General features: G+C 38.8%; 2 protein-coding genes across 14 annotated transcripts in view; one reads left to right on the top strand and one right to left on the bottom strand.

Annotated features, from left to right (window-relative positions):
• Positions 1–5,824, top strand: part of PALMD (palmdelphin) — a 29,167-nt gene extending 23,343 nt beyond the window's left edge. The window contains exons 7-8 of the mRNA XM_075508294.1: positions 381–1,478; positions 5,711–5,824. Of these exons, the coding sequence (XP_075364409.1) occupies positions 381–1,478; positions 5,711–5,754 (1,142 nt within the window). The 3' untranslated portion in view covers positions 5,755–5,824. The remainder of the gene's footprint in view (positions 1–380; positions 1,479–5,710) is intronic.
• FRRS1 (ferric chelate reductase 1) overlaps positions 1–18,825 on the bottom strand; it is a 72,277-nt gene that overhangs the window by 30,465 nt on the left and 22,987 nt on the right. For 9 of the 13 annotated variants that reach the window (XM_075508287.1, XM_075508284.1, XM_075508283.1 and 6 more), the window contains 9 exons: positions 18,289–18,436; positions 17,632–17,748; positions 16,722–16,837; positions 16,350–16,436; positions 15,305–15,402; positions 15,086–15,144; positions 14,207–14,350; positions 12,982–13,043; positions 8,317–12,876 (listed from right to left, as the gene is read on the bottom strand). In XM_075508287.1, coding sequence (XP_075364402.1) covers positions 12,784–12,876; positions 12,982–13,043; positions 14,207–14,350; positions 15,086–15,144; positions 15,305–15,402; positions 16,350–16,436; positions 16,722–16,837; positions 17,632–17,748; positions 18,289–18,436 — 924 coding nt within the window. In that variant the 3' untranslated portion in view covers positions 8,317–12,783. Of the gene's footprint in view, positions 1–7,110; positions 7,227–8,316; positions 12,877–12,981; positions 13,044–14,206; positions 14,351–15,085; positions 15,145–15,304; positions 15,403–16,349; positions 16,437–16,721; positions 16,838–17,631; positions 17,749–18,288; positions 18,437–18,825 lie in introns of those variants that run through there. The other 4 variants (XR_012776569.1, XR_012776567.1, XR_012776568.1 and 1 more) reach the window with 4 other exon arrangements.

Here is an 18,825-nt window from a genome sequence, read left to right as displayed (position 1 = left end):
TCCTAACCCTTCTGAGTGCCCAAGACTCTTTAGTCTTGTAGCAGGTTGAGCTCTTACAACTGCTATGGCCCAGCACAACACCAGGGGCCAAGGTTAAATCTGGCTTTCTCAGTCAATCACGTAGCAAGAACTGTCTCCTCAACAGCTTATTTTTCCTCACAGAATTAGATCCAAACAAAAATAATTTTTTCCACTTCAAGTTTTGACAGGATGGAAGGGGGCATTCAAAATGAGAATCCAATATATTGGTTATGTATGTGATAATTTCCACGTATTTGATAATTCATTCTGACAGTCATTCTCTATCACTGTCAGTACTCTTCTATAATATTTCTTGCAGCTGCTGCATTATCAGTTTAAGCACTTGTTTCTTTCACCAGCATTGTTTGCCATGGAAATTAAAGTTGAAAAAGACATGAAGACAGGAGAAAACACAGTGTTATCAACAATACCTCTTCCCTCAAAGGAGTTTAAAGAGACAGGAATTAAAGTCTATGACGATGGCAGGAAGTCAGTCTATGCAGTGTCCTCAAATGGCAGCACAACACAAAATGGGATGGATGAACTTGCTCCTGTTGAGGTGGAGGACCTGCTACGGCAGGCAACTGAAAAAAATTCCCAGTCTCCCACGGAGTATCATGAGCCTGTGTTTGCAAACAAATTTTGCAGGCCAGTTACTCCTCAAAAAGATAAATTAGTCCCTGGACCAAAATTGGAAGACACGCACAGAAGAGAGATGAATGGATTTAGCAATCATCAGACAGAATTCTCCTCCAAAACAGAACCCTTTATGCAGCAACATAAAGCAAATGGGCTTGATCTTCCAAAGGCAATGCAGCCAAAGTCTCCCTCTCCAGTACTTTCCCATCCAGAGAAGAAAGTGCACACTAATCCTGAGAACAGGATGATACATAATGAAGAAAGAAAAGCTGCACATGAGGAATTAAAACCTTACCAGAATACAAGAGAAAGACATAATGAGACAAGGTTTTTAAGTCCCTGCCATCTTAATGAAACATCCCCTGCACCTCAAGATGAGGAAGATGTTCAATACAGCATTGTCCAAGCTGTACCATGTTACGTGGATGATTCAGAACCAGTAACAATGATTTTCATGGGTTATCAGCGCATTGATGATGATGATGCAGAAGCAGACCAAAAGTTGTCACGATATGATGGAGTTATCCGTGCAGAATTAGTTATCATTGATGATGATGATGAAGATGACAGCAAATCTGAGAAACCAGCATACCATCCCATAGGTCACTATAGTCAGGTTTATCAGCCATCAAGCAGGAAAATCACAGAAGTCCCACAGACGAACCCTGTGAGCAGTCTGGGTGCGAGCCTGAACAAGGTACCCCACAAAAATTCCATCTCCCTGCGAGAACAAGAGGAACGCTTAAGCTCACCGACACACCATGCTCATCTTCACGGCCAGGTATCTGGAGACGGTACAGAAGATCCCTCGCTAACAGGTAACAGAAAAGGAAAATCATGTCACTGCTGTTTGCTCATGTAGCAAACTGTTACTACTCTTATCTACTAGCAAGTGTTCCACTTGGCTATTTGGATTGTTTCATGGACTAATATGCAATTACTAATAATTTCTTTCCTCTTGTTTGTTAACAAATGCCAATTTGCATTTTGGTAGTTGAATTATTTCATCTTTAGCAATGCACTAGTTACCATATCAAAATTTGGAAAATAAACTATCTCAGAAAAGCCATTTCTGTAACCTTCAAAGATTAAAAGTGGTCCTCTTTCAAGTGACAATTAAAAGTTCCATTAATGCTACCTCAATTAGCAGAATTAGTTTTCATTTCTACCAGGTAACTAACAGCATTGCTTCTTAACACTGTCTCCTCACTGGAATGTTTTTGTGCCTATCTGCATCCTAACTACTTCCTAGATAATCCAAATTGCTCCTTAAATCAGAAAGACTGTTTAGTAACCAGCTTTACACTTTGCATTTTTCTGGAATCAGCATTGCCAACCTTGCCTTGACAGTGTTTATGCAAGTTTTAGCATTTTTTTTTGTTAACCTGAGTTAGATATTTTTATAGTCTCTGAAAGTTTTCATCACTGCATGTGGTTAGTCTATATAGTCCACAGTGTTATTTTTTTAAAACTTTTTATATTAATACTTAAGATGTCTATTTCTTACTATAAAGTTTTATATTAAAAGGTTGAAATAACAATAGCAAGATCTTCCAGAAACACGGAAAGCTCTTCTTTATGATTTTGTTCCACTTTAACGCATACAATTAAACTGCATTTAAGTATATTTACAGAGCAGGGGATTTCAGACAGTAGTCACATTCTACTTCAAGGAAGGAACACTGTGCTTGAATTATAGGAAGATCATGGGTCCTGATCCCATATTCTCTGCCTGCTCCTCTTCCAGACTATATTCTGAATAATTTTGCAATTTGGCAGCAAAAGTGTAAGTTTGGGCCCTGCCTAAAGCTGCAATAGCAGCCCAGCATTTCTTTACAATACAGGTAAAGCCAGGAGAGAGGGTGGTCATTGGATCACATAAAGAGTTTCAGGTATTTTTGCATCAGTATGCACTGATTCGGAAGAGCTGTTCAGTAAGTAATGCTCTTGGTTTATAACAGTATCAACCTCATGCATTCATGCATACAACAGCCTCAAATATTCCAGCAGTGCTGCCCAGCCTTTCTGATCAATGAGCCCCCTGCACTTTTCTATCACTTGAGAGGACCTTTGCTTCTCAGAAACACCAATCCTGCTATCTGTGCGCTTCCCTGTGTCCTCCAGGACCAAACGCTGCTGCCATCAACTCTTATGCATGCCAGCAACTAAAAGCAAAAGTAGCTGGTATAGGCAAGATAAACCACTCCAGCAACTGCTCCAGCCTGCTATATTTTGAGATTAGTCCCTTAATTCCCCCATCACATACGTATATGCATACAATGGAGAAGCGACACTCACCACCCACCAGCTGGTTGCTGCTGAAACAATTCATTCATCCTACAGCCTGCTGTGTGGGCGCTCCTGAACAGATCCTGGGAAAGAGGTTTCCAAGAAGTAACTGGGAGCTGGCAGTACCATTTGGGTAGGCTATATACAGGCGATGAGATGTTAGCTGAGCACCTCTATCTGTAACAATCTTTGCTTATTTTTGTCTCCTGAAAGAAGCGTCTCAAACATCTTCATTTTTCCCTGCCGCTCATAGACACTCTCTGAACTATCTGGGTTCTCCCTCTTGAGGTTAGTAGAAAACAAACGCTGACTTTCAGGGAAGGGGGATGAGTGTAAATCTAGCAAACATATTTGAGAATCTGTTCTGTTAAGCTGTATTTGGTCTTACCCATTTACTTACAAGTATCCTACCAAGGAGAAAATAGCCAATTGGGAAAAAACTAGTCCCAATTAAATTAAAAACAGTTTGGGAACTGCCTCAAAAATACACCCCAACAGTCAGCACTGCCTCCAAGTGAGTGTCTTAAGTGTCCAGTAGAATTTGGAACTAAGCCATATTCCTCTTTACCCCTCCACCTATTTATTGCCACTCCCTGGGACATTTTGATCAGTGGAAAAAGCCAGGAAGTGACTCAATTTTTCCCAAGCAGTCCTGTAATCCTACTGCGACTTCTAAAAAGGAAACAAAACAAGGAAAGCCTCTTAAATCTAGAACAATGTATTACACAGAGCTGTTTCTTAGGGAAATAAATAGTTTTCAAAGCAGCCACCGATGCCCAGCCTAGCAGGTTCACTCTAAACACCACCAGTGAAAAGAGGGGAGTCAAAATTATTTTTGGTACCTCATCATTCATTACTAAAACAACAAACCATAGAACAGAAAAAATAATCCTCTCTGAAATGAAAGCTCTGGGGGGGAATTGCAGCATTTGAACATTAAACAGGCACTGAGGACTCTAAAAGAGAATGGAAAGCAAGGAAGCACAGGACAGACCAAGGAGACGGTCCCTTATGTAACTACCTTGCTTTGGGAAAGAAATGAACCTTCAGAGCAAGTTACTGAAAAAGTTAGTGATGGCCAAGGACAACTAGGAGCCAGAGGGATTGTTCCATGTGCCAATCTAGAGAGACATATCATTAGAATGATGCCCCCAAACTGACAGAAATGTAAGACATACCTCTTTCCATATGGGACCAATTTTCCTTTCCCCATGAGCTTGGTGGGGGACCAGTATCTCAAAGTATGTGCCCTCAGAAAAACCACGCAGAGAGAAGGATGACAATGCTATAATTAGGACACCAGTGTTTTGCATTATTAGAGCTTATTTTCTTCTTTAAATTGCAGTCAAATGAATTAATGTGCAAACATTTTGAAGATTCAATACTCATTAGGGAAATTAAAAGTCCTTGGAGGGGAACAAAAGCTAGACATAATGGAATGAATAAGGAAAGGAAAAACTGAAGCTGAAAGGCAGTAAAACCTACTGACAGTGTGGAACAGGCTCTCATGGGACATAAAAGTCCAAGGCTTTTGGCAGGTAGCTAGTCTAGATTAGCTAATTTTTTTCCTTACCACTGGAAACTCTGCAACCTTCAAAAAACACAGTGGAGACTTAGCTCCATTTGCATTGAAGAAAGTAACGTACAACAAAACTTTTTAATAGAGAAAGATTCATGCATGGCATCTGTTTCTGTAACACATAGAGCAAGACAAAAACAGACTGTTGGCTATAAGTGAAGCATCAGGCTGATTGTTCTCTCCAACCACAACCAGGACTTGAATCTTTCAGAATTCCTTGGTCTGCAAAAAGTACACAGGGTCTTTATAAGAGCTAAGCTTAACATCAGTGGCCCTGTGATATAAAGTTACACTCAGATGCTTCTATGATTTGCAACAACTTCAGCATTCAAAACATAACTTGAGTTGGGCATTTGCTGACATGCATATATCAAGTAAACAGCTGCTTTGACCCCCTGTCTCTCAGTACAGAGATACATGCAGGGTGAAGGAACAACACGTGCTATTTTGGGTGACTCTTCAAACTAACAGGTCAGAGGGCTGGAGATTATTCCCACTGAATTCTCAGATCAGCTATGTGGAGGAGGGAGGCTCTTACATATCAAACAGCAGCATTATATTGCTGTTCTAAAAATAACCTTAACATTTAATCATCTGCCCTGCACTGTCACTTTCAAACTAACCCACATTATACCCAGTTACAGACAATAGCCATACTGATGTTTATACAGATACTAAGTTACTTTGTCAGACTCCAATCAGGAATATGACTAACTCCCAATCTGACTCACTACACCAGGAAGAGAGGAAAGTTTTCTGTGAACATCAACACAAAAGAAAAAGGCTTCCAAACATTTACAGCTCCCACTGAGGAGTTTAGTTTAAACAAAGAGTTTGCTTAATTATTCATGCATCCTTTTAATCTGTCAGCATCTAGTCAAGGACAATACCATCTGTCTGCAACGCGTTAGAGAAGGTAACAGAAACAAACAGAAAAGAGCTGTGCTAGTTTTCAAATGGTGATAATGGAGTAATTTCTTAATATACTCGCTTTATTGCAAAATTACCAGAACTAATGCCTTCTACCGATTTCTTTTTATAACACTAAAACAATGCTTATTCTGCTGGATTAACCACCGGAGGTATGTGTATTCTTCATTTTTCTAAATAAGGAGATTTAGCATCATAAATAGAAAGTTAGTCTTGAAATGCAATGGCTTTGTTTGTTTTGTTTTTTTTCAGCTCTGAGGATGAGAATGGCAAAGCTGGGGAAAAAGGTGATTTAACAGCTGTAATGACATGGAAGTAAAATTTACTACTCAAAGCAGAATAAAGCTAAGAAGAGTTTCTTCAACACACCTTTTTTGGATCATAATGCTTGTTTTGCTCCTCTGTTTTATGCATCTGGGTTATTTTGCCCTCTGCATAATCCAATGGACTTTAACAGACTTTTAGATTTGACCAACTGCCACATACACACAAATCCTGGATTTTGCTGAAAGTAGTAGAAAGTTACTTAAGACCATAAATGCAGTGTATATCCAAGTCTGAAGACCTGTGTGTACCTTTTCCCACAATCAGGAATACATTGTTGCTATATACACAGAGCAGATAAACACCCATCTCCATGGAACTTCACAGGACATTGTTTCACTTCAAAGTATGCCGATCTATCCAATTTTGATTGAAAATGCCATCCCAGCATTTTTCTGGTAAAAGCATTGGTTAACAAAAAACTAAACATGAGACATAGGAGCAGGAAGAAATGTAAATATAGAAGCTGGTTTCCAAGCATACCTTGGCCAAAATTTAAAGCATTCCTTTAAGTGACAGCAAAACAAACCAAAAATAGTAAAGTCAGCATTTAAATATTTAGCCACCTTCTAGAGCTCTACAGTCCACCCACCTTTTTACTTTACATATGAGAGTATAGCCATCCTCAGACCCTGCTCCCTTCCCCATACCACATACATGCTGCCCACCAATAACCTCACAGATCAATCCTGTGCATAACACTATGAACAGCCTGACCTCCCAAGCAAGGTTTCATCTGCCTAGCTTGCTCAGAAAGCTCTGCTTTTCCATGAAACTGGTTGCCAGACAGGCAGTCCCTGTCCATCAAGAAAAAAAAAAAAAAAGACTGCTTAGTTTATAGGTTTCAGTTGGCCAGGGAGCTAAAATTAGCACAAGCCTCCCATCAGAAATACTGAGTTGCCAATGGCTTGTCCTGCAGCCGCAGCAGAAGGTCTGTTACAGGTGCAGCCACTGCTGGGCACAGCTTTCCAGCAAGGTCCAAGGCTCTCACCAAGGAACAGGTTAATTCTTTCCACATGAGGGAGGAGCTAAGGGCCCTTAAAGCAGCCATAAGGTACAATTACACCTAGAAAAATCAGATGCAAGTCAGATTTTTCCAGTACATAGTTCTTGGTAGGGGGAAGTGCCTCATAGCCTTCATCCTTATATTCAAATCAGTATGATAGCTTTATTTTGCTAGGTCTTAGCCTGGTTTGAATCACTAAACAGATTAAGCTCAGGTTGTGTTATTCTAGTACAGCTGACTCAAATTTTGCACCAGCAAAAAAACCAACCACAACTATTTTGCTGGTCTTCCTTGTTTCAAAGCAAGAAACTGAAGCTACTACCTCATAGTGAGGCACGATGGTAGTAATCAGCTGACTTGTAGCCTCTAAACACCTGGTGGCTCCCAGTCTGAAGTAGGTAATAATCTCAAATTTTAGTACTTGTCAGAGATGGTTACCTGGAGAGTGGAATAGTAGACAAGAACAAATAAATTTAACTATATTACACTTTGTCTATGTCTATCCTGTTTTTTTGTGGGGTTTTTGTGTGTGGGGTTTTTTTTTTTTTTTTTACATCTTTTCAAAGGTTCTTAACAGGATATGCCAAAAAGTGAGAGAGTAGGAGAATGATATGAAGCAGTCACAAGCAGTTTTTTTAACAGCGGCAGATTGCTGTGGACACTTATGCCCTGCCTTCCCCAATAATCTGTGCTATTAAACTTAAATGATCTGGAAGAGGGGTCAAAAATGCTGCTGCCAACATAATATTATTCAAAGTAGTTTAAAAGAAAGGAGACTGAAGAGAGACTTCACAATAGTGAATGCATAGTAAATCTGCAGGTGAAATTCACTACCAATACATGAAAAGTAATGTAAAAAAAAAAAACAAAAACCAGAAATAACCCTAACCATACACAGCACAAGAAGTAACTGTTAAGGTGGTGTTACGAACCTCTTGGCTAGGAAGCAAAACACCTTGGCATTATTTTAGATAGTCCTCTGAAAATATCAACTCCATGCTCAGAAGCCATGAAAACAAAGGGAGCTTTAGGACTCATTAGGAAAGGCATGGAAAACAAATCAAAACACAACTATGGCATAGCACTTCATATGTACAACTTGAGAAGAGTTTGGTCACCCCATCTCTGAAGAGACAAAGAAAGAAGGATAATGAAGATTATCAGAAGTGTGAAATTATGAGAAGTGTGAAATACAGCAGCAGTCATAGAGGGAAAAAGACAGTAAGGCACAGACATGAGAGGCCTAGAGAACTGTGACAAAGTCAGGATGGTAAAAACAAAATACCGGTCATTAAAAAATGGCATCAAGAAGCAGGCTTAAAACAAAAACAAGAAGCACTTTCTCACAGTGACTAATTAAATGGGAGAGCAAAAGCATTAACAGATTTTTTTTTTTTTTTAATAATACATTGCACATTTCGTAGATAAAATTCACTCACTACAGAAGTTCAGGGTCCAGCTGCGGTTTCTAGCTTAGGACATCCTTGCACAGATTCTGGCAAATAGCAAGGAGATCTTGCTGGAAAGAGAAAGACATCGCTGCAGTCTTGTTACCTCTCTTGCTCTAAGACTCATTACTACCATTCTGGAGACAATACCAGGCTCAGTAGATCTCTCCTTTGCCGTGTGGCAATTCTGATGTCACGTATATTAAAACTATTCCGTTTGTGCCAGATGAATCTGAACTGTCCCACACTAATACACTAGCTATGTAGCAGCATGTATACCAGAGCATTAATTTGGAGGAACAGAGACACAAAATGGAGCATTCAAGAGTTGTGTGCTTCTGGGAAGCAGGGATGTTCATCGTCCAAGTGCTGCAGCCCAGAGCTTTCCCACATACCATATCAACAAGAACAGAATTACAAGAAGGCAAATCATCTTTTTCACATGCCAGTACAGGTGCCATGCAAAATTCCAATTCATCATTAAAGCCAAACAATTTCTAAGGTCCAGCAAGACAAAAATCTCTCAGAAACAAAGCCAAAGCTGGAGATCTTCTTAGTGTAGTATCATTTATCCAGGACGACTATCATTGATACCTGGTTCAGTGCGACACAGATGTTCAGCTTTTGTGGTTTGCAATATGTAAAGTCACTTTTGCACTGCGTGAGGAAGCAGAAGCTATACAGTGGTTGAATTACCTCATATATGAGCTAAAATAGATGGTACCAAGCCTGTTCTGAAGCACTTGTCCTGTGCTGATTCTGCTGTTGCCACTCCCTCAGGTAAGTGAATGCAACAGCTCCCCCCTTCACACATGCCCCTTAGAGAAGTTGGGATCAGGCTGATGTGAGCAAAGAATTTCTCAGAATTACTAGCAGATCATCCCTCTTAACCATCCTTCTATTCACTTGGAGTCTTTCTTTCTTCAGCCTGCACTGAAGGTCTAAAATTGAGATACTAACTTCTGCATTGAAATGCAGAAGATTGCAGTTTTTCCTCAATGATTGCCATTCATCTTAAGTTGTTTGGAAAGGGATGTACCCACATAGAGCACAGTTTACACAAACGACAAAAGAAAACAGGCCATAACTGTTCAAACAAAAGCTTAAGCATAGACATCAAGTAAACACCCATTTCATAATGTCTGTCTGTATGAACTGGCTTGAATTTAAAGATCGAGTTTCTTAACAAAGCTTGAGAATGTTTTTATTAGTTCACCTAGGAACACTTCCTGTTTTGGACATCCTTTACATATTTCAACTTCTCACTGACAGATTAAAGAAAGCAAGCAAAATAAAACTGCTGTTATTTGAACAAGAGCGCCACGTAGTGTTACAAGCTGTGATGGAAAACAAAAGGCAGGCAATCTCTCTAGCCTTCCCAAACCTGAGTAAAGGAAAAACATGGGCATTATTACACTGAATATGAAGTCTCCCCATCTTGTGATTTTTGACAAGACAGAAAACAGTGTAGCTATCAGTGTAAGGAAGAGAAACAAAGCACACCTTTTCTTAGTTCATTCTGCAGCCTACATGTCAGCTAGCAAAAAAATTATTTCAAGTAAAGCAAAGTAGCAGTGAATGCCATCGCATTTGAGCTATTTGCATGTTAGTTTTCGTTCAAAACATATGCAAGAAGGACGGTTTGTAGTTAAGTCAAGAGCAGATGACTAGTATTTGGAGGCTGCACCTAACAACTCAATCAAAACAGTAAACTAGTTGTTGTGAGACTGATCACAAGTTTCTACTTGACTGGGAGTGTTTGCCTGCCTAGAAGAACCCAAAAAGAAATATGCTAATGTTGATTTGTCATCACAAGTTTAATCTGAGACTAAAAGAGAACACTGAAACCTTCTCAATCTCTTCTTGTGAAGACGTTTTCTTGACTTCAGTGGGATTCCTTTATGAAACAAAGCAACGGGAATTTTCTTCTGTACAATATTTTATCATTCAAGAAAAAAAAAAAATACAGCAGCCACCAGTGTCTCTAGAACTAAACTGCCTGTCGCCTGTTTTCCTGCTGATATCAAACACTTCCATAGACTTTTTTCTTCTTTTTTTCAGAGGAGTATACCAGAAATTTTGGAAGTCACTAGAATATAATGACACCTTGCTTCCTCTTACTAGTCATGCAGGAAGAGGGCAAGGGTGGAGGTGTGAACAAACATTGCACAAAATTAACAAGTCTTTCCATCAAATAAGTTACAATACCACACATAAGGGCCTCACATAAGAAACTATGCAATATTGCTAGCACTGGGAAGGAACAAGTTATCCAAAGAGCAACTGACAACTTTGCCAATTTTAAAGCTGTATTAGATGTGGAACAAGGATTTTTTTTTTCTTCCTGAGAAAAAGGAACTCTGCATTACAGAGAGAAACCATTTTCATATTCAATTTCAATAAGAGTTTCTCCAGGAAGCATTTAGATAGCTTTAATTTATAAAACAACATCTACAAAGAAAACAGACAATCCATTTTGCTGCTAAGCAAGACTATTCTTTTCTAGTTTCCATTTGATAGTGTTTTCACCTTACTAAAAGAGACAAAAACTTTAAGATATTTACTATCATGTTTTAAAAACACTGTGTTCATTGTCACATGCAAATGAAACAACACTCAGTACAGCCATCGTATTACAGAAAGAATCCAGCATTGACTTAAAATTAAAGGCTATCAATTGTGCCTAGCTTGAGAAATTTTCTTCTATAAATTCATGGTATACGAAAAAGTCCCCCCAAAAAACTTTAGTACTAGATGAGCCTGTGATTCCCAGACTTTTGAGATCAGAGTTCTCTAAAAAACCCACACAATTAGCCATATACTTCTTGCCCTTCAGCATGGGTTTTGACATATTTCTTCATAGTCCCCCTTTCCCAATCTGCACATGACTTCTCCAGCTTCCAGGAGGAAGGGGGACAATTCAACTTACACTCACTTGTATTCTGCTGCTGTTGCTGACAAAGGGATTAATCCCAGCTCTATAAATGCTCTTATGGCTAAACCAGTTACTTGAGCAGTGAAAAAGATCACTGACTACAAAATTGTAGCTTTCTGAATATGACTTGTCCCTGCAACAGGCTGCATTGTGAATTTGGGGAGATGGAGGAAGAGACAGAAATAGACGGCTTTAGTAAATGGAGAGAACCACTACCTGACCCACATGTACAAACGACTACTTTAGAGCTGGCCATCAGGTAGTAAAGACATGTTGCTTTAGTAGCCCTAGGCTGAGGATACATTTTGAAGTGTTACAACTAAAAATCAATACTTTCCAGTATCAAAAATTAAGTGTGGAAGCAAACTGTTCAGAGCTGCAAAAAACAAAAGCAAAGCACTGTACTGCATGGCATATTAAGGGTTCATTTCCAAGATCCATTTCAAGAGTATCCTTCCATACTTAGGCAAACCATGAACCAAAAAAGTTAAACAATATAGTCTCTTTCCATTCTCTGTACCTAGTTCATATATTTAGATAAATCTTTTGTTGACTAAAAAAATGCCCTCCCATATTCTTATAAAGACAGTTCTGTCTCCTACACATGCCAGCTCAAAGGACACTCACTTAACATTAACAGAAGCTGTTTCCTGAATTCAAACCAACTCCTAAACTACTTCTCGCTCAATAGTGCAAATACAACTGCAACATTCCTGAGCAAATATTTTCACTTCCATTTAAGCATCAAGTGGCATAAATCCATCTTAATCACACAGAAAAATAATTCAGAAGCCACAAGCAACCAAAGACAGCAAAACACAGAAATCCATACATACAGATAGGTTCCTCCTGTTTGAGTTTTGGATAAGGACAACTGGTTTTAGTGCACTTATATTGCAAACACGTTTTCTCTTTATAGTTTAGAAGCACGGAGGGGTACAGGACAGAACAGTATTTTGAGTGAGGCAAATGGTGGTTTTACTAAAGGACTGATGTTCCCAAACCCATATGCTTGTGTAAGTGTACTGCTCTTAGAGCAGAGAGAATATTTTTTGCATTTAACTGCAAAGACAGACAACAGCATTTAGCACATGCATCAACCTGCATTTGTGACAGTTTTTCACTGAGGGTTTTTTTTTTAATGCACAAAACTGTCAGGAGCAGGAAGTTGTGACATCACATGTCATTAGAACACAGTAAAGTGAGCAGATACGATAAGATTCTAGATCAATCTTTCCAGTTTTCCCAATAATATTCACAAAAGGTTTAGAGAACTGGCTATCAAAACATCGTTTTCAGCACATCTTCTCAGTCTTCTTAACCTATAAGCTTCAATCAAGTTAATTACTGCACTTAAAAAATAGAGACTTCATTCCTTACTCAGGCAAAGACTCCCATTAAAAGTCCGATCAGAAGACAGCTTTTGCAGCACTGCAGCATCCTTCTATAGATTTGAATTCAAGTTCTCCCTAACACCAAGCATGAGACACGTGTGCTATTATTCTTTAATCACATCTTCAGGGAGGTGTGGAGGCAAAGTTGTAATAGAAAGCATTCCTTGAAGGTTTTTCAACTGCACAATATTTCATGACAAAATTCTCAATGACTTATTTCATATTTGGTTGATTGCTGCCAGGAAGGCAATGAGGAATACTATATTTCCACAGACATAGATGGTTAACACAACCTGTTTAAACAGACGACCCTGCAAGAGAAGGGGAAGAAGAGCCATAGAAGTGTCAGTCTTTTTATTGGTTTAAACAAAGAATCATCCCATGTCATAGTAGTTATTTACAAAATTGTGAATTACCTCTGCTTCTGCAGATGTGAGTGACTGCAGTATCTGTACTCTGTCATCCTCTATCACTTCAACTGTTAGTGGGAAGAAAAAAAAAGTTAAGTCTGCTTTTAAGAGGAAGGGGGGTTTTCATATTTATACTACAGAAGTCTTGATGCTGTGACTAAGTAACTAAGTCTTATACAGCATCAAATCTGAAAAGCACTTGGAAGTCTCATGTGACATTTCATGACCTGTACTATCACACTCACAGCACAAGTGAAAAATTATTCTGGAGCTGACCTACAAAAAGTAACTTCTGGACATTGAAGTGGCAAAACATTTTCTCTCTTTTGCTAGAGTGAATCATCAAAACACTGAGTTCTGAGCTGAACAAAACATTTGTTTGATCTAAAACCTTTTCCCTTTCATTTTAAGATAACTAGATTTCATTAAAAAGTATTTTCCATTAGCCAACACGAGAACATTCATTGTTCAAACATTTCAGATTCATTTCTCTATTTCTAGGAAGCAATTACTGCAGATTAAATTTAAACTCACATCTTTTATAATCACTCCTTCTCCATGTGCCACCTTACACAGCCTCTTAACTAATATGCTGCTTCAATTCTGCAGATGTCTCATCTCTGCCTTAGATACAGGTCATTTACATGTGCACAGTCATCTCTTCTCAGAGACACCAGCCAGTGAAGCTAAGAATTTCCAATGAAGTTACTACCAGTCTCTTCACTAGACATATTGGAGTCAGGATTTCACCTTCATTCCCCTGTTCACTCAAAATTGCAAGCGTTTGTGCTCAAGTTTCTGATCATTTTGCTCATGCAATAACAGCCATTCATACCAGCAATTTGTCACAATAAAATGCAGGCTAAATCTGCATGAATTAACCTGGATTTTACCTACCCACCTGGGATTAAAATCATGGCAAACAGTGATAGATTCTTGGAAAATACTTAGGCATTTCAGTCTGTCCCGATGAAGTACGGTTTGAGAAATAAGAGGCTACTATTTAAAATAGCACAAAACCAATTTTTCTAGAACATTTTCATCTTGAAAACTGGTTTACTCCCATATTAGTTTGTACAGAAGATATGACACCCATTACTTGAGAGTTACTCCCTTTCAGCTTCCCAGTTAGAGGCCAAAGAACACTTCCTGAAATTCAATCCACTCTGTTACATTTTTTGCACAATCCTCAGCAAGCAAGGTAACAACAGGAGTTTTGTTGGGTTTGTACCTTTACGTACGAGACAGTAGCTGTGTATTTCCAGAAGAACATCAATACCAACATGCCAAGCTACAAAACCAATCATTGTATAGGTGTCCCATGGGTCTGGTAGGTCAAGTGCTGGCAGATCCATTCCCAAGAACATAGTCACCACTAGTCAGTAAAAACAAGATAAAAAGACACTAAGAGTGCTGTGTCAGGGCAATTAAAAAAATGCTATCAACACCTATGGCAATAGATTTCCCATGAACTGCCTACAACTGCTTGGGGAATGAGGTTAAAGGAATCCGTGCAGCTAAAAGTGGGGGGTTTTGTTTTGGTTTTTTGTTTGTTTGGATTTTTGGCAGTGTGAGGGGGAAGGCAGGGAGGAAAGGAGAAGGCCAAGATAGTTTTCATCCTGCTCAGTGCCCTGTCACATCCTAGTCATGCAAACACTTGCATTTGTGACTCTACCAACCAGATCACAGTCACCACAACATTTGTGCTTAAGCTGCCTGTGAAAACATGTCACTATTAATAGAATTAAGCCCAGCTTCTGGTTCTGTGAGTCTCCCCTCCCCCATTAAATAACATTGAACTATGTTACTGTACAAACACTATCCTCAAATCTTCCAAGATAAAAAGAAATTACTCAAGAACAGGTCCTCATTACAGAGATCTTTCAGATTTGTCTGTAATCTCTTTGGTTTTACATAGTCACTTTTTCTCCCTAAAGCCATACCTGATGGCCACTTAAAACTCATACAGAAGATGGCCAGCAAGAAAAAGAATCTTCAGAGATGCCTAGACTGGGTGTGCATAGATGTTTTAGACAAGCAATAGCCCAGACAATAAACAAAGTTCCTTTAAATCACTTAAAAGGGAGTTACAACTATTACTCTTACTCACCAGCTAGTATTCTAGCTGTTGTACCAGTACTCCAGTGAAACCAGTTAAACAATTGTCTCCTACAAAACAATGAAAAGCATTTTATTGATTACGTAGTTGGGGGGAATCAAAGAACATAGTTACCTACTTTAAAGATACGTTTCAATGTAAAAATAATTTTTAAAGAAACAAGCATATTTAATTCCTGTTCCTATAACTTAATGAGTTAGTTCCGAGTACCTTGGTGCATGACGAGACGGTCTGAAACCTGCCATAAGTGGTTGAAAGATTGTCAGAGCCATCACAGTACAGCCGAGATAGGGATGAAAACCTGCTTGCTAAACACAGGACATTTTTCTTTAATATCATATCTATATAAAGATATAGAAAAAATATCAAAAAGTTGATAATTTTATTTATGCTTATATTAGTAAGTTACAATGGTGGAGCAGCACCATGTTTAGACTGGCAGAGGCAACAGGGCACAGTAAGCTGTCCTGCAGCTAGATGGAGATGGTTCTCCTTGGCAGCATGAAACACTGGTAAGCCTGCCCACGGTTTGTCCCACCTTTTTGCTGTATTGAGAAATTCTACCAGCTGAAGAGCAGAAAGCAATATGACTGTAGAAGCTATGCTCCAAGCTCTTCATCCTCAATCCTGTCTCTTCAGGAGAGGCCTATTTTGTAACTTCTCCCAGCACTGTTTAGGGTTAAGATTAGAACCCCTCACCCTACCTGTTCTAATCTTAACCCTAAAACATTTTATTCCCTTTCCCTAGCTCCCAGCTCATACCTGTGACCACATTCTTCTCCCACGTTTAATTCAGATACTCTCTAGACTTTCCAATTTCTGATATCACCTTGTACCAAATATTATACAGGTGACAGCAACAGGTATACAATCTCTATCTAATGTTCCAGACTAAGCTTAATCACTGGACACAGTTAATCAAGTCCAAGTTCACAACAACACTTATTCTCCCCTCCCAAATTCAAGTTCTCCAAGGAAATGGGAAGAAGACTAATATAGTAGATAAAGAAATTGTGAGCAAGGACTTTATTTGGGAGAAAGAAGAAGGAAGGAAAATACTGAAATTTTTCAATTGTAGTTAAAGGAGGTAACACTCTTCTGTGTTGCTAGGATTTGAAATCAGTCTACTTAAGGACAGCTTTCACGGCAATTTATTTGGCAATAGTTATAACATGTTAGTCATCAGTGGACCTCCTTCTCATTCATTTGGTCCAACCTTTACATTGCAGTTAACAAAACAAAAGCACACACTTACTTGGCTCCAACCTCCTCGGTATATAAAAGGCAACACAAAAGAAATGCTTGTAAGCATGACTGTGGTCAACATAAGCATACGATGCACCTAGAAAAGTTAAGTTTGCTTTTAGAATCTCTACAGCTTTCTTAATACGTCATTAAAATACATTCAACAGATCTACAGTTAAAGATGTTCTTAGCGTCCTCTTTAGACTTTGCTTTTGCTAGTAAAGTAGGTGAACTGATTTGTAATTGTTCCATTTTATAAGATTAAAGAAAGAAAAAAATCACACCAATTTTAATCTCCTATTTCTCAGATCTAGCAGGTTTATAATTCTGCTTACAATAAAGCTAGAAAATACAGCTGGAGATATGGGGAGATTTTGCCCACCTGAAACCAAACCTCCTTTCCAAACAGGAATAAATGAGACCAGACAGGTTTGAAGAATCGTGCAACAATAACACCAATACTAACTGTGGTAATCCAAGCAACAAACATTAGCGCTCCTGAAAATTGAAAAAAATACAAGGTAAACATGAGTAATTTAGCTGCATATGTATACAGCTTCAAAGACTGTGCAACAACTTAGTCTGTATGCATACGGTCAGAATTTACCAATGATAAGTTTTTAATCACCTGGTTCAGACTACAACTTTATAGCATTCATCTTGCTAGAGGGCAGAAACATCCATATAAAAGACAACCATACTATTCCCACACAGCACAACAGAGCAGCTCTGGCTACTACACATTTCACATGCACAAGTACAGTCAGTACATACTGGTGAGGGACGCTGTTCTGCCACCAACTTAGACGTCAGAGGATGAAAGGTAACATTTCTTACAATTTGTTTGACAAAGAACGAGTGATAGATCTCTCATGGGCCTGCTTTAAAATCCAGTACCATAAGAGAAAAAATTCTCATTAACTTCAATGGCTCTGGACTGTCAGTTGAGGGGTTTCTCATTTCAAATAGAATTAAACCAATAATGCAGCTAGAACAAATTAAACCAGAAAGAGGTAAACAGAAACAAGTCCTAATTATAAATTTAAGAGAAAAGGCAAATGCAGGTTCATTTTCCTGGGCAAAAAGAATCTTATAATGCTGTCCTTGAAATGAAAAATTATTAATAACTTTACTCTGTCTTCAGAGTCTCAGATCTTGCTAGCCAACAGTATATATAACATGAGCACCAGAAAGACAAGAGGAAATACCTGCTCTGCAATAACAAGGAAAATTTAATGCTCCAGTCTCAACAAGTCTAGAACTCAAAGACAAAACTAGAAGTTGCAGCTTACCATGCGCCTTGATAAGTTGTGGGGACCGGGAACCTCCGATATCCTGAGGAAGGCCTGTGACATTGTATATTCCATTGGTGATCAGAGGCTGACGACGATGTTTGTATATTAGTCCACCTAAGCAGTGATATAAAGTGGTTTATTTACGGCTGATGAAAGCCACTGCACTTGTAAGTGTGCCCACTCCTTATTTATGAATGCAAGCCCTGTTGTAACCATTGAGCATAATCATACAAGCTAAATTTCTGACACACAATATGGTAAGAACCTAAGATGTCATCTAAGCTGTCTTGCAGACTTAATGTACAAGAACCAACTCACCCCTCTACAGAAAATAGTTTTCTCCGCTACATACACAAGACGTGAAGAATAATTCCCTTTGATGCTAGTCTCCATTTCAAAAAGATGTTGCCAGCTCTCAGGGAGCTAACAGTTCCTAGCATCAAGTGGGCATACAACACACATATATAAGTTTACTATAACTTCCAAAAGCAAACCCATGATCCAGAGAGGCAGTAAAGATGACTAGACTAAGTGCCTCAAACTTGGAAACCTTAGTTCAGATAGTAATTCTCAGCTAAGCCATATCTTACATAAGGGTTACTAACTCATTTAGAGCCATTCAAAGAAAAGCAACCGTATGCAAGTCAAGTTTACCTTCACCAGCTTCCCCATCTGCCAGAAAGATGTAGTAACTGGCATCCAGATTAAATCTCCCTTTATAAGCAGGAAGACGAATACTCCTTCTGAAAGAACATTGAAGAACACCATCCACAAGCCTCCATGACACATCTTCAAGGGCATTCTGTGAAACAGGAGACATTTAATATCCAGTCTTTTCAGACTGGCAGAGTAATTAGCTTAAAAGTAACCCTGTAAAAGACAAGAGTGTCACTGGTGCACAAAGAACAGCAATGATCGGGGGTGAATAAAAATCTCTTGCATACCAACTTAGAAGGTATGTCAGTGAGTTAACACAGCAAAAAGGTTGGACTTATTACCACCAACTTTTCTAGCTCTTAACAACCGTCTCCCCTTCTCTTCCAACCTTTAACCCAAGATATATCAATTCCAACTGCAGCCCTAGAAAAGGGACAGAGTAATAATAGGCACAAAGTTCCTCAATAGAGTAAGCTCCCACCATGTGACTTATTTTTAAAAATTAAAGTTAGACTTCCAAAGGTAGCATTTACT

The sequence above is a fragment of the Mycteria americana genome, chromosome 7 (genome assembly GCF_035582795.1).
Source record: "Mycteria americana isolate JAX WOST 10 ecotype Jacksonville Zoo and Gardens chromosome 7, USCA_MyAme_1.0, whole genome shotgun sequence".
In the NCBI taxonomy this organism is placed as follows: Eukaryota; Metazoa; Chordata; class Aves; order Ciconiiformes; family Ciconiidae; genus Mycteria; species Mycteria americana.
Note: the sequence above shows the minus strand (reverse complement) of the source record. Positions and strands in the feature narration are given on the sequence as shown.